General features: G+C 39.5%; 1 protein-coding gene across 1 annotated transcript in view; it reads right to left on the reverse strand.

Annotated features, from left to right (window-relative positions):
- LOC135202486 (transmembrane protein 8B-like) overlaps positions 1 to 16,832 on the reverse strand; it is a 387,342-nt gene that overhangs the window by 105,778 nt on the left and 264,732 nt on the right. Inside the window, exon 4 of the mRNA XM_064231900.1 lies at positions 9,418 to 9,633. Within this exon, the coding sequence (XP_064087970.1) occupies positions 9,418 to 9,633 (216 nt within the window). The remainder of the gene's footprint in view (positions 1 to 9,417; positions 9,634 to 16,832) is intronic.

A 16,832-nucleotide genomic window follows, 5' to 3' on the forward strand; every position in this document is an offset into this window, starting at 1 on the left:
TGTCATTTCTTTGGCACCAGCTTTGGAATACTGCCCACTTTGGTCTAGTATTATACTCTGGTGGAAGAGTCACGTCTGCATTTAAATATAGCTTCTGCAGCCAGTCTTGAAAATCCTTTTGCTCTGCAAGATTCCTTACAGTCTGAAGCCTGTCAGAGTGAGAGTAGACAACCCTTGATGAAATCGATGGAAATGGAGTTGAGAAGACTCGTCTCTGAGGAAGAAATCTTGGGAAGTCCACTAGAAGCTTTATGAGGTCTGGAAACTATTCTTTCTGAGGCCAAAATGGAGCTATGAGGGTCACTGATACTTGTTTGACTTCCCAAACCATACTGAACAGTGAGAAGGCATAAACTTCCAGGTTCATCCAGTCCTGGATCCTCACATCCGTTGCCCACACTCAAGGGTGTGGAGCTGGTGAGCAATACAGGAGCAGACGGTGGTTTCTTGACATTGCAAACAAGTCCATCGATGGCTTTTCCCACAGAATCCACAGGTTGGTGCACACCTGTGGATTCAGTGTCCATTCCGTGGGCAGACTTGTTAATGACTTGAGTACGGTTGCTCTGTGTCCAAAGGAGAAGGTCTTTGGCCACTTCACACAGGGAAAGAGAGTTTGTGCCTCCCTGATTCTTTATGTACACACTGATTCTTTATGTACACCAGTACAGTCATATTGTATGAATAGACTGCAACTAAACTAAAAGGAGAGAATTCCTAACTGGTAAGCATGGCCTACCTTCAATGCTTCCATTGCATGTCCTCTCAGCTTAGCTGAAATCAGTCATTAAATCTTAGGCTATTTCAAACTCTTAAGATACAAAAATAAAAATCTTAAGATACAAAAATAGTCTTTATTTTTCCCAAAATAGCTAACATCAAAATGAAATGAAACGATTCTAAAATATCACAGTTTTTGAAAGTAAAATGATATTGTCATGTTACAATAAAGTTTTATACATACTTACCTGACAGATATATACTTAGCTATAGACTCCGTCGTCCCCGGTAGGTCAGGTGCACTGAATCTCCGACTTGACCCTGATCAGCCAGTCGTCTAAGTAGAGGGAGATGTTTATTCCCTCTAGGTGAAGCCATCTTGCTACATTCGCCATCAGGTTGGTGAAGACCTGTGGAGCTGTAGACAGGCCGAAACACAGAGCCCTGAATTGAAAAATCTTGTCTCCTATCATAAATCGAAGATATTTCTTTGACAAATGGTGAATGGGAACGTGGAAATATGCATCTTGCAAGTCCAGAGAGACCATCCAATCTCCTGGACGAAGAGCTGACATTACTGAGGCGGACGTTTCCATACGGAACTTCTTTTTCTGAACAAAGCGATTCAGAGCGCTTACGTCCAGTACTGGTCTCCACCCCCCCGATGCCTTTGGTACTAGAAAAAGGCGATTGTAAAATCCCGGGGAGTGTGGATCCTGCACAAGTTCGATGGCCTCCTTTTCCCACATTTGTTCCACCATTTGAAGGAGAGTCTTTCTCATTACAGGGTCTCTGTACCTCGCTGACAGTTCCCGAGGCGTAGATGTTAGGGGAGGACTGTCCTCGAAGGGGATTACGTATCCTTTCTTTAGGACTGAAACTGACCAAGGGTCGGCTCCCCTTTTTGCCCAGACTCCTGCAAAGTTCAGGAGTCTGGCGCCCACTGGTGCTTGAAGGAACAACAAGTCATTTTGTCTTCTTGAAAGGTCTGAAGGAAGACCTTCCTCTCTTGTCAGAGCTCTTCTTTCTGGCAGGGGGACGAGCCGCTGCACCTCCACGAAAGGGCTGCTGAGGAGGACGAGAGTCCTTTTTATTTGTAGACACTACAGGACGGCCCTTCTTGGACGTTTGTACAAGTAGGTCTTGTGTCACCTTCTCAGTTAGTGAGCGAGATATATCCTTCACTAACTGAGAAGGAAACAGATGATCTGACAGAGGGGCGAACAATAACGCTGTCCTCTGGCTCGGAGAAACCCCTTTTGATAACAGGGATCCATAGACTGATCTCTTCTTCAGAAGACCAGCACCAAATAGGGAAGCAACTTCTCCCGAACCGTCTTGTACTGCCTTGTCCATGCAAGACAGGACGCTATGGAGAATCTCTGGGTTCTTAAGAAACTCCGGGTCTTTAGATTTATTAGCCAGAACTCCGAGTGACCAATCCAGAAAATTGAACACCTCTAAAGTGACAAAAAAGGGATTTTGACGTAGGAAAAATCTATTTCTGGGTGATTGGCTCGTGTCGCCCTATGAAAGTATCCTTAATATCATTCTTTCTAGGCAAAATTAATCTAAAATTACCAGAGAAAAACAAAATTAAGAAAATGTCAGTAAAACTGACTCGCTCACTCTATAAAAGAAGTGTCGGTATGAGAATAGGGGCGAGTGGGAACACTACCACGAGTCATTCACCATTTAGACCTTCCAATCTAAAATCCCCACCAGAGAGAGCTGATACTAAGGGGTGATGCGGCCGCTACTACTACTACTACCGATGCCACGGACAGCAGCGCCCCTAGCGGTCATCCTTAATCTATGAACATCTTGTCCTGCAAGGTGGGTAAACAAGGACAGGGTGGGTTTCATAGGGCGACACGAGCCAATCACCCAGAAATAGATTTTTCCTATGTCAAAATCCCTTTTTCCCGGGCTCAGCTCGTGTCGGCCTATGAAAGAGTACCAGAGAAACAGACAAAGATGGAACAAGGACAAATGAAAATCAGTTGTAAAAAAGAGGTATATAATATAAGTGAATCAGGGACATTACACAATATAAACTAAGTACTTAAAGCTAACTTATCCTAAACAATGACATGATAAAGAAAGCAAACAATATAAAGTACTTAACATTAACTTATATTAAACATAGTAATATCCAGTAAAGCAATGTAAATTAACACAATAGATTCACTTAAGTAAGATATTTACATAATATACAAACACATTGTGTCCTACCCTAGCATAAAAATAAGGGTAGGGACACTGAAGTACATTATAAGTACATAGTGTGGATGTCCCTAGAAAAAAAAAAAATAAGGGACAATCCACCAATATGATCTCAGCGGCTAAGGCTAGAGTATCCGAGTAGCATGGCGATGGGGTGAGGCATGTTGGACGAGGTAGGTAGAAAGGAGACCTGGATCTATACTATGACTACTATACAGTATCAGGAGAAACAATGTTTCCCGCTGCTACTGCAGAAAATTTAAAGATTCCAAGGACTTTAGGTAGTGACGTTTAAAGACTGTCGGAGATTTCCATCCAGTATACTTTTTAAGATCCTCAAAGTTCATATGTTGAAAGTAGTTAATTGAGGTGGCTACTCCTCTGATGTCATGTGCTTTAGGAAATGAATCAGGATTGGCTTGTTTAATGAAGTAAAGGATCTGTTGTCTAATTCCTTTTACCGATAAAGTACCACCTTTTTCTCTCATAAAGAGAGAACCTGAGGATCTTGAGGATGTGCGAGATAGAAAGGCTCTTAAAGTTGATACTGGGCAGAGAGAAGGATCTTGCGGAAGTGGGATGACTTTCCAAGGAGCCCACCTTGCAAGAGGATCCTCATTTTTAGCCAAAAAACTACGATCCGGAGCAAGCAGAACTTCTCCTGAGGGGAGGAATTCCACATGACCCGCATCTCTGGATATAGCCGACAGTTCTGAAATTCTAGCTCCTGAAGCTAGGCTTAATAAGAATAACGTCTTTCTAAGAAGCATTATGAATGTACAAGACGAGTTGTCAGTATCTGAAGCTAGTTTGAGGACATCATTTAAGAACCATGAGACTGCAGTAGGCCTTTGAGAAGGTCTAAGTCTAGCACAGGCTTTAGGAATAGACGTAAAGTAAGATTCTGTTAGGTCTATCTGGAAACCCAACTGGAAGATCTTCCTCAAAGCCAATTTATGAGTAGTAATAGTGCTAGCTGCTAAACCTTTTTCAAACAAGGATCTGAAAAAGGATATAGCTAAGTTAACTGTCATGGTTGTAGTGTTTGATTCTTTCAGGAAGGATGCTAATTTTTTAACAGCTGAGTCATATTGTCTAATAGTTGACTCTCTCTTATCTGATTCTAGGAAGAGGATGTTTTGTGGATCAATGTTAGCATCTTTGTTAGCCGCAAACTTCATGAAGTCCATAAAGTTAGGGTCTGAAGAATTCCTGAGGAAGCGAACACAGTCCTCATTTGTACTGATTGTGACAGCTTGGGATTGGGAATCCGTTGAGGTCGGAGACCAATTCCAGAAGCAGAGGATACCAGTTGCTCTTGGGCCAGTCTGGAGCAATCAGAGCTACTAGTCCCTTGAAAGTCCTCAGCTTGCTCAAGACTTTCAGAAGAAGATTCACTGGAGGAAAGACATAAATTTTTCTCCACTGATTCCAATCTAACGACAGGGCGTCCGTGGCATAAGCCAGAGGGTCCAGGTTGGCGGCCACATAGCAAGGGAGCTTGTGGTTTGTTTGTGAAGCGAAGAGATCCACTTGGAGACCTGGGACTCTCTGGCATATCCACTGGAATGACCTGTCGTCCAGGGACCATTTCTGATTCCATAGGGACCGACCGGGACAAAGCGTCTGCTATCACATTTCTTACCCCCGCCAGGTGAGTGGCGGACAGATGCCATTTGTGTTTGTCTGCTAGAGCAAAGATGGCTATCATGACATGGTTCACATGTTTGGATTTGGACCCTCCTCTGTTGATGCAATGAACTACCACTGCACTGTCCAAAACTAGTCTTAGATGAGACTTTTTCGGGGGAAGAAGTCTCTTCAGGGTAAGAAATACTGCCATTGCTTCCAAGACGTTTATGTGGAGCTGGCGGAACTGAACTGACCAAGTCCCCTGAACTTGTTTGAATTGAGAATATCCCCCCCACCCGGACAGGGAGGCATCCGTGTGAATGGTTAACACTGAAAGGGGATATTGAAGGGGTACTAGTTTGGCCAGGTTCTTCACTTTTGTCCATGGACGCAGCTGATTGCGAAGGATCTGTGGAATTACTGACAACTTGTCTCGAGATTTGGCGTTTGCTCTCGATCACCAAACTCGGTTTATATCTTTCAGCCTTGCTTTCAGGAGGATGTCTGTCACTGAGGCAAACTGAAGAGAACCTAGGATTCTTTCCTGGTTTCTCCTTGATGTCTGTTTGCATTTGAGAAATTGTTTCACAGACTTGGCTATTTCTTTCCGTTTGACCACCGGAATTGACAGATTGTGGGAAGACAAATCCCATTGGATTCCTAGCCACTGAAAACGAGAGACTGGAGTAAGTCTGGATTTCGTCTTGTTTATCTGGAACCCCAGATGTTCCAGAAATTGAACTACCTTTTTCGTGGCTTTGAGACATTCCTCGACTGTTGGTGCCCAGATCAACCAATCGTCGAGGTATGCTGCTACCATTATCCCTTGAGTTCTCAATTGTTGAACCACCACTTCTGCTATTTTCGTGAATACCCTGGGGGCTACATTCAGACTGAAGGGCATCACTTTGAATGAGAACGTCTGATTTCCTAGTTTGAAGCCTAGGAATGGGCGGAAGTGCCTGGCTATAGGGATATGATAGTATGCGTCTGTAAGATCGATGGAGCATGTGACGGCTCCACGGGGAAGTAAGGTCCTTACTTGCGAGATGGTAAGCATTTTGAACTTGTCGCAACGAATGAAAGAGTTTAGCCTTGACAAGTCTAAGATTACCCTTCTTTTTGTTGAGCCTTTCTTTGGCACGCTGAATAAGCGACCTTGAAATTTTAGATGCTTGACTCTCGCAATAGCTCCTTTCTGAAGGAGTTCCCTCGCGTAATCTGTCAATTCCTTTAATGGTTCCTGATAAAATGATTTGATTGGAGGGGGATCTTTGATCCAACTCCAACCCAATCCCTTGGACACGATGCTCTGTGCCCATTTGCTGAACCCCCACCTGTGACGGAAGAGGAACAGCCTCCCTCCTACCTGAGGAGCCTCACTGCTTTAGCTCTAGAAGCCACTTTTCTCTTATCTCTCTCTAACTTGTTTGTGTAACTAGTCAAGATCTTCCAAGTTCTTTGATCCCAATTAATACACTCCCCACAAGTTTGATCTGGTGTACAAGTCTGTCCCCTACAACCTGTGCAAATTGAATGTGGATCATTACCCATTTTAGCGATCCTAGTATTGCAGCCTTTACTACAATACCTAATCCCAGATGAACTAGTGTCTGACATTATGTAGACCAATTCAAAACTAGTGAATTTCGGTGCAAAACTATTTAAAACTATTATCATTTCCTAAATAGCTATCACCAAAAATAAAACTTCCAATATTTAGAGTGCTTCACCAAATAACTCCAACAAAGAGCGACGGCAAAGAATTCCAAAAATTCCGCAGCTACTGAAACTGTGTTGACATACCAGCCGGCAGAAACAACTGATTTTCGGACGGTGTTGGTTCCTCACTCCCCCGATAGTGGGCGGGGTGTATCACCTGAACAAAACAAACTAGCGCTTCCACGAATTTCAAAAAATTCTAGCTGCCGACAGTTTTTAGAAATTATAGCTATGTAACTACTTGGTAAGTTGCATACATAAAATGTTTTATTCATTAAAGAAATGCAGGCACTGATAATTATTTGGAATGAACTTGCTAGTTCAAAGGATCAAAAGTGTTTGTTTGCTTGATACCAGAAACTATCAAAGCCGATATTTTCTTCTCAATTTCTAAGGTCAGGAATCTTGACTAACTTTCACTTCCAAACAGGGAGCCAAAGTGAGTTGAAGGTTTGGTAAAGATATTTGCTTTTTTTTTGCTTTGTAATTATATTAGGATTTTTATTAGATTTTTCTGGAAAAAATTGTTAGAGGAGATTCCAGCAGTTGTCAACTGTGCTGAGTCGTTACCATCAAAGGGCACAAGGGCACTTGAACCTGTAAGACTACTAAATCAAGACTGAAGAATGAAGAAAAAAATATATAAAAATAAATATATAAATAAACCTGAAAATCTCAAAAAGATATCATCAGCCTTTCATGGAGTTTATTCCTCCACCATTACCACAAGTGAGAACCGACTCCCAAACGTCCATGTCTCTACCCTACCGCACCGGGGATAGCACATGATCAAGAGTGGCTCAAGTGTCAGCCAAACCCACTTGATACGACTGAGAGTTTTACAAGCATACAATCATCCCCACCCTAATCACCTTATGGGCAAACAGGATAGAATGGCGAGAGTCCTATCCTCAGAAACAGACACCCCTGGAAGCCATGGTTCAGCCCTGCAGAATAGTTCTGCCAGATATTTCTCAGGTCCGAACATTATCAAGTAGTTGATGGTCCTACCACAGTTCTCACTGTTTAGCTTTGGATAAAAACCCAGTCCCAGTTATGATATCTTTTTCTATTTATCAAGTCCAATAAAGTTTAGCAAAAGTGGAAAATTCCACAATGATTAATCCAAATAAATATGTAATGATATATGGGATTCTTAGGCTCAAACCCAAGAACAAATTCCTGGGGTTCAAGAGCCCCCTCACCACGTCAGGGTGGTCCGTATCAAGGGGCTGAACCATACTAGTGACATTAACAAGCTGTTGTTCTGGTTTCTTTTCAGTCTTCAGCATGGTTTGGGGAATAACATGAACATTTCTGACCTCTTGTCATTTAAGCACATGTTCTAGAGTTTCTAATGAAAACTCTTGATATTGGTTCTGAGCAGCCTTACCAAGCCCCCTATTTTAATTAACATTACAACTATATTTCTGATCAACCTGAACTCATTTAAGCATGTCAGAGAGCTCCATGCCTTTCCAGCCTGTCACATTTTAGCTACTGGTCCTCAGCAAAGTCCCACTTGTCCCACAACTTGTAGCCAAAAATATATCTTAGAAGCAATGATCCTCTTTGTGACAATTTTGCTATTACGACTTGCCCTTTTCTGCTCAAGGACAATGTTCAGTGTCATATGAGAGCTCTGTAGTTGTACACCTTCTAGCTTGTTCTTGATTCCAAGTAGTCAGGAACGGACTCTATCTAAAAATTCTGCCTCTCACTGACCATGACAGGTTATTTCATGAATTTATGCGGATGTGTCACGATAGGACCTTGCTTCACAGTTTACCTGAAGATTAATGGACATATCATTCACACTCTTTATCATTCCCTGGGCCTTCGATTATAATTTGTACCAGGTTCTGGGGTGCTATCAGAACACTGCAAAATTTTATCTTCAAGATATTGCTCAAAAACCCCTTGATGTGTATTTCTTGGGTCTTATTATAGCACTGGGCCTTGTACTGTCTGAAGGAAGGGATCAGATCATTCCTTCTCTGAATTATAATACCTAATTTAATTAGGATGCATCTCTCATTTACAGTGTTTTTGCAAACTCTGTCATTGTTCTCCTGGGAATGAACTTGTAGCTACGTCTGCCTTTACCTTCAAGGGCTTATTTGCTTCACCCTTACTCCTAAATGTGATTTAGGCCACAGGCAGTCCCCATTTATTGGCCGCCTCAGCTATCAGCAATCTGGTTTTATGGTGCCTGTCTAGCACTGAAATGCACCAATTTCCGGTTATTGGCGACAATACAGGTACTATCCTACTTACAACCAAGTTTGGTTCCGACCCACTGGTTGTAAGTCGGAATGGATGTAAGTCGAACCTTAGAAAGTGGCCAACATACTGGGTGGGGTATACTATCAAACCTTTGCTATATAAGTGCCTACTTAGTACTGTAATGTAATGTACAATCATTATTTCAATCTTTTTACCATAATGTACTTCTACTAATACATTTTAATAATTTATGTAATAGTATATATTACGTACAATCAGGCATTGAGTTACAATGGGGTTAGGTTCTTGCATGCATGTCAGAAGTCGATTCTTACGTAAATTGGTTTGCAATTCAGTCTACAGTACAGTTAATACCAAATGATGCTGCAGATAGGGCAGGGTAACTCAAACTGATGTTGCCTGAGTGATGAGAGTTCTCATGCCTGAGTGATGAGAGTTCTCATGAGATGGCGCAGTGCCAAGTAACTCAATGGTCAACTGTCTGAAGTAAGGTTGTAAGTACGAGTGGTCGTATGTCGAGTAGGTTGTAAGTTGGATAGTACCTGTAATTGTATTGGTGTTGATACATACCTAACAGAGACACTATAACACCAATAATAGTATTGGTGTTGATACATACCTAACAGAGACACTATAACCAGTTATCAGCGCTGATAAGCGATTTTTGGTATCAAGCCGTCAGAACTAAACCCCCTGATAACCAGGGACTCTGTATGTATAATGGGTTTTCACAACAAGACATTCCAACTCATAATCATGATCTCAAGATTAATGATTCCATTCCAAAGTTCTTGTAATACATAAAGTTTGGCTCTTTCGATTGCATGCACAATCAACACTTCCCTAACAAAATTAAAATGCAAAACTTACTTCATTATCACAGGTATGGTAGAATACAGATGCAATCATAGTGGCGATGAACAAAAGCGCTTGGGAGAAGAGACGTCTACGAACTGCAATGATGGCCGGGGGTAAAAAGAAAATATTGCTGACTGTCAGAAAACAAACCCCTGTCAATACCATAGTCCAACCTTTTGCTTCACCACCGTTTTCACATCCCCAGCCTTCCCATCCAGCTTTGCAAACCTAAAACATTTGAAAATTAGTAAATATAACTGACAAACCATAAATGCATAGCTTTTAATGCAAAAAAAGGCAGCAATTATGCACCTGATAATATATAATACCTACAACAATCTCCTCAATTAAAAACACAAATGTTCAAACAAAACTTTTAGCTTTCCAATAGGATACAAAGACAAAAATGCATAATCTTGGAATAAAACCACATTATTTTGAGAATTACAGTGGATCCCCGTATTCGCAGGGAATGCGTACCCCCGCAAATAGTTAAAACCTGTGAATACTTAGAACCCCCTCTAAAAACGCTTATAACTGCCTATTAAAGTTCAAATACCAAATGAATGCCTTAAATAACATCCTACTTTAAATATACATTAAATGACTATCCTATTACCATATTAAATCTTTGATATTATACTATTAATATAATTTCAAAGCCATCTTAAACATTTTACCATTAAAACTATATATGTGCAGTCAATAACAGAGAGAGAGAGAGAGAGAGAGAGAGAGAGAGAGAGAGAGAGAGAGAGAGAGAGAGAGAGAGAGAGAGAGAGAATTTTATTGTTATTAGTAATTTACTTATTAAATTTAATATTACAGTGGTACCTCGAGATATGAAAGGCTCAACTTACGAAAAACTCGAGATACGAAAGCTGACACGCAAAATTTTACTGCTCTACATACGAAAAGTTTTCAAGATACGAAATGTTTCTGAAAGTCCGAGATTCGCCCGATAACAATTTTGAAACTCGCGCCGCGCGCCGCCATCTTAGTTCTTGTAGACTCGCCACCATCCTCCTGCTCTCCCATTGGTTCTTGATGCTAGCCAAGCCATGAGATCCTTCTCTCCTATTGGACAGCATCCCTCCCATCATGCATCTTATACGTACGTACGTGGTGGTGTCCCTACCCCGGCCACCTCGTACCAGAATCTTTATCGTACGCAAGCGGCATTCGTTCGGTCCAACGATTTCGTTTAGTAACGTAAATTCATTAGTGATTTCGTTGTGCTACTTTATCGTGTTGTGAGAACCTAATTAGTATACGTACTACATACGTAACTTAATTATGTACAGTACATATAGTCATGGGTCCCAAGAAAGTTGCTGAAGTTCACAGAAAGAAGAGAATGCTTTCTATGGAGACAAAGATGGAGATAATAAAAAAGTATGAAGCTGGCTTGCGGTTGAGTGTGATCGCTAAGGAATACAGCCGAAATCCGTCGACGATAGGCACCATCCTTAAGCAGAAGGAAGCCATCAAAGCAGCTACACCTTCCAAGGGCGTGACTATTTTGTCCAACAAGAGGAGCCATGTGAATAATGAAATGGAAAGGCTGCTTCTTGTATGGATCGAGGACAAAGAAATCGATGGCGATACGATAACCGAGATGGCAATCTGCAGAAGGCCAGCGCTATTTTCGGCGATTTGATTGCCCAAGCCGAAGACGACGGCGGAGAGGGGACATCAACGGCAACCCCAGAGTTCAAGGCTTCTCATGGGTGGTTCGAAAAATTCCGAAAACGGACTGGCATCCATTCAGTGGTGAAGAAATTGAAATTACGTAAAGTATAAGAGAGTAAAAAGAAATGTAAAAATCAAAAAAAGACAAAATAAATTTTATTTTAAGTTTTTTGTAAAGTTAAGTGTTACAGTTTTGTTAATGTGTTTTGTAAAGTTTAGTTTGTTTTTCTGACATTTTTTATGTGTTTCGTATAGTTAAGTGTACATATCTGCCGTTTGTCCTCCTCCTCTGCCGCCACTTTCGGAGATAGCCTCACTCGAAAGGTAAGCTTCCACATTTTACATTACAGTAATAATATTTCTTGTACACTAATATACACTTTATTTACAGGTTTTGCATTTTTATTCTTAATTTAGGTATTGAATGGTCCAAATTGTTGTAGTATCTCATTGTTTATAGGTCAATTTAGCTTTATTATGAAATTTACTGGGGTGTTTTTGGAGGGCTTGGAACGGATTAGCCATTATACATGTAAAATGTGGTCCAAGATACAAAAAACTCATGATACAAAAGGCGCCTCGGAACGGATTAATTTCGTATCTCGAGGTACTTGAAAATTAATACTATACATTATTATTTTATCATAAAATGTAGTAGTAGCATTAGAGATACTTGCATACACTTCTAACATTTTCAGCCAAAACAGAGGGAGAGAGTTACCACTATGACATACTATCTTGTGGAGAGAGAGAGAGAGAGAGAGAGAGAGAGAGAGAGAGAGAAGAGAGAGAGAGAGAGCTACCACTATGACATACTATCTTGTGGAGAGAGAGAGAGAGAGAGAGAGAGAGAGAGAGAGAGAGAGAGAGAGAGAGAGAGAGAGAGAGCTACCACTATGACATACTGTCTTGTGGAGAGAGAGAGAGAGAGTACCACTATGACATACTATCTTGTGGAGAGAGAGAGAGAGAGAGAGAGAGAGAGAGAGAGAGAGAGAGAGAGAGAGAGAGAGAGAGAGAGAGAGAGAGAGAGAAAGGTCTTTATTTAAAAGAGTGAAATGTTAAGATTATTGTATTTCATTAAAATACTATCACACATGAATTTTGTCATTAAAGTTATATTAATATTATTATTAATATTATTATTATTATTTGCAGGAGGTAGACCTTCCTTGATGCATGTTTTTAACGAATTAATCTTATACAATGTTTTTTCAATTCCTCTAATAATTCGCTTTTCTGACTCAGCTAGGTTGTTGAGTAGAATTCTAAAATAAATATTTGTCATAATTAGGATATTTGTCAAAATTATTTTATCGAAAGTATTTCATAATATTTTTTGCTAATCGAATGGATATAGAAACCAAGGCCAGTGACTTCAACAGAATCTTGGTAGCTATCTGGTGTTTTTGGTATTTTCTTGGGTATGTGAATTATGTATCCTTGTACTGCTGGTAGGACTCCTTTCGACGCACGATAGACAGCTTAGGCCAAGAAGAATACCCCCAGGCATCCAATGATAAATAAGCATTGAATTTGACACCGCCCACCCCTCCTATAAAAGCCGATCTGAACCCAGTATCCATCCAGTTCGTCCTCACCAACGTTCTGATGAAGACCACGGAGATGGTCGAAACATGTAGACTACACCAGCCCCTAAAGGAGTCCTACCAGCAGTACAAGGATACATAATACCTGTATCCAAGAAAATACCAAAAACACCAGATAGCTACCAAGATTCCGTTGAAGTCAAGGACCTTGGTTTCTATACTCATTCCATAAGCTCATATATATGATAAAATATTTTTGACAAAATAATTTTAACAAATATCTTAACTATGACAAATATGAATATTGGAATTTTACTCAACAACCTAGCTGGGTCATAAAACGAATAATCAGAAGAATTGTATAAGATTAGTTCGTTAAAAACTTTCATTATTTTCAACAAAATATTATTATTATTATTAAATATATTATACATACATATTCCTTAAAAATTCTCTCATCTCAGTAAGAGAGAGAGAGAGAGAGAGAGAGAGAGAGAGAGAGAGAGAGGGAAATGCTCCCCCTCCTGTGACATTACTTGACATATTTGACAGCTCTGGACCTCAGCTCAGTACCTAGATCTAAAAAGAAACATGCAGGGTAGAATGGAATTTCCTTCATTATTACATAATTTTTTAATTTATAAATTAAAATCTTACTAATTCACTATAGTTTTTTCTTTAATGAATTTATATTATTGCTGTTACATTATTATTAATATTTGAAAATTAGTAGATCATTTACTTAGCATACAAAAAACATACATCTGTAAGAGAGAGAGAGAGAGAGAGAGAGAGAGAGAGAGAGAGAGAGAGAGAGAGAGAGAGAGAGAGAGAGAGAAAATTATTATTTTTATTATTTGATATCATACGGAGCCTTGTGAAGATTACTTCTTTTGATCTTTCTTTTTGTGAAGAAGTCCTCCATGCATACACTTCAGTTTTTATATTTTTAAGCTTATTTGTGGTTGGCGCCAAGGACCATTCTTTTTCAATCTTGGTATATCAATGGTTTGACAGATGTTATCCAGTCTGACACTGGGGCATGTGTAACTGTTGGAGGGATAGTGCAGGCTAATTTGGCAGTAGAGTCTGCATTTTCATTTCCTTTTATTCCCACGTGTGCTAGAATCCAACATACTTCTATTGATAATACTGATTTCTTGTGCTATTTGATTTACTGGTTTATACTGACTTATAGCATCTATAGCACTACGCGAGTCACTGAAAATAATAGACACACTTGCTTTTTTCTAAGATATTATATCGGAAGCATTTGTATGGCCGTGAGTAAATACTGATGATATTATAGGTAGGCTTCTTTTGATTAATATATTTTTCGAATATGCAGATGCTCCTACTCCAATATTATTTTTGGAGCCGTCTGTATATACCATGAATGTCTCCTTTTCTTCTAATGTGCTCCAAAGCATGTTGGCGGTACATTTCTGTACAAATCATTTGTCTTTTACGTAGGTGAGATGGGGAGGTACATATTTTTATTCGTTTTAACATCCATGGTGGTGACAACTCCGCATGTGGGTGAAAAATTGGATTTATGTTATGTAAGTTCATTAGGTATTTAGCTCCTTTTGGGTAAGCTAGTACTATGAACTTCCGTTACTGGATTATAATTTTGAAAGCAGTCAGCTGCAGAAAATGATCCTACTTGTAGTAAAAGACCTCTTCGTATTGTTATCAAATTATGGTGATGTTTCAAGGGCAACCCACCTGCCTCTACCAGAAGCGAGCTTGTTCGGGACGATCGGAATACTCCTGTGCACAATTGCATGCCTTCTTGGTGCAATGTATCAAGAGTTTTTAATGCAGTTTCTGAGGCAGATGAATATATTGGACAGCAGTAATCTATTATGGATAAGACTGTTGCCTTATATATTGTTAATAAAATGTCTCGCTTTGCTCCCCAATTAGTGTGATAACTTTTTCGATATGGCAAGGGCTTTGATGACCTTGGCTTTAATGTATTTGATGTGCTCTTTCCAATTTAAATGTTGATCAAATATCACTCCTAGATATTTGATTTTTGTACAAAATTGTATTTCAGTGCTATAAAGGTGAAGTTTGATTGTTTGGTTCTTCAGCCATCTTTTGTCTTTGTAGAAGATGATTGCTTTTGTTTTATCAGTTGAAAATTTATATCCAACTGAATTTGTTCAACTACATATACAGCAGTACCTCGAGATACGAAAGGCTCTACTTACGAAAAACTCGAGATACGAAAGCCAATGCAAAAAATTTTACTGCTCTACATACGAAAAGTTTTCAAGATACGAAAGGTTGTTGCTGTAAAGTCCCGAGATTCGCCCGGACCACCGAGAACAATTTTAAAACTCACGCGCCGTCAACTGAGTAAACTCGCCACCATCCTCCCGCTCTCCCATTGGTTCCTGGATGCTAGTCACCCCATAAGGTCCTGCTCTCCTATTGGTCAGCATCTACCCTTGTGCTTTAAGTATTCTGTTGGTAAAAGGATGCTGTAAATTGAAAAACTTATTCATGCAATACATTTAATAAAAAAAAAAACATTAGGTAAAGATAGAATAAAGAATAGAAATGAATGGTTATTATACTGTTTGGTAGTTTCAGTAGTTGAAGAGAGATAATGAAAATTTATGGCTTACTGTGTAAAGTGATTGCTTGTCGATCGTTCGATACTCGTAAGTGCTGGATGTAAACAGACGTTTGGAAGCTTTTTTTTGTTTGTTTATTATAGTTAATGGTTACTTAATAATTATATTTGAAATGAGTACATGCAATACATTTAATAAAAAAAATTGTGAATTAGATATAATAAAATATAAAATAAATCAGACTGCCAACAAATACGTATTTTTTAGAATTCTTCTGTTTTATTATTATGTTACGTATACGTATGTTTCATTATAGCTGTCAGTAACTCGGTATCTCCATTAGGTAAAGATAGAATAAAGAATAGAAATGAATGGTTATTATACTTTTTGGTAGTTTCATTAGTTGAAGAGAGATACTAATGACAATTTATGGCTTACTGTGTGCTAGGAAAAATGATTGCTTGGCGCTTGTTCGATACTCGTAAGACGGGTAAGAGCTGAATGTAAACAATCGATTGGAAGGTTTTTTGTTTGTTTGTGTATTATAGTTAATGATTAATTAATAATTATTTGAAATGAGTACATACTGATTATTTATACATTTTATTGGCATATTCTAAGCTTTTAGCTCTTAGGTTTAGATGTCAGAATCATAGACTAGGCTACAGTAGCAACTGCTAACATAGGCTATGCTTATTGCTAAGGGACATATGCTAAAGTCCTAACATATGCAGTAAAAATGGGGTTGAACATTATTACTCAAGTATGTACAATATTTTGCTTTTTTGGAGTCATATTTATTCCGTCGGATCGGCGTTGTAACCCTAGAACACGTGTCTTAGGCCTGGAAATATAATTTACTGGGGTGTTTTTGGAGGGCTTGGAACGGATTAGCCATTTTACATGTAAAATGTGTTCCAAGATATGAAAAACTCATGATACGAAGGCCGCCTCGGAACGGATTAATTTCGTATCTCGAGGTACCACTGTATTTGAAATGGCAGTATTGACAACTCTCTGAGCATGTCTCAAATTGCTACTCATATGGTAAATAGCAAAGTCACCAACATATAAACTGATTTCTGGGCTCAGCTCGTGTCGGCCTATGAAATATCCTTAAGTTCATTATTTCTAGGTAAATTAATCCTAATATTACCAGAGAAAAAATAAAATCAAGAAAATGTCAGTTAAACTGACTCGCTCACTCTATAAAAGAAGTGTCGGTATGGTAACAGGGGCGAGTGAGATCACTACCACGAGTCATTTACCATTTAGACCTTCCATCACAAAATCCCCCACCTGAGAGAGCTGATACCAAAGGGTGATGCGTCTGCTACTACTACTACTACCGACGCCAAGCGGAGAGCAGCGCCTCTAGCGGCCATCCTTTATATTTAGCTCGACAACGCCAGTTGTAATTCTTTTGCTCGTGTTGTTTTCGCTTTTTTGGATTTACCTATTCCACGATGGAACGTGCTGCTATCGCTTCGGCTAAGTTAAGTGCTCGATAAGTAATAATTTATGTATTTCAGTCTTCCAGGGACCAGTATTTTCCGTTTTTTAGGTCATATACGGTCACACGGTTGACTCGTGGCGG

This window comes from Macrobrachium nipponense, chromosome 30, assembly GCF_015104395.2.
Source record: "Macrobrachium nipponense isolate FS-2020 chromosome 30, ASM1510439v2, whole genome shotgun sequence".
NCBI classification, from domain to species: domain Eukaryota; kingdom Metazoa; phylum Arthropoda; class Malacostraca; order Decapoda; family Palaemonidae; genus Macrobrachium; species Macrobrachium nipponense.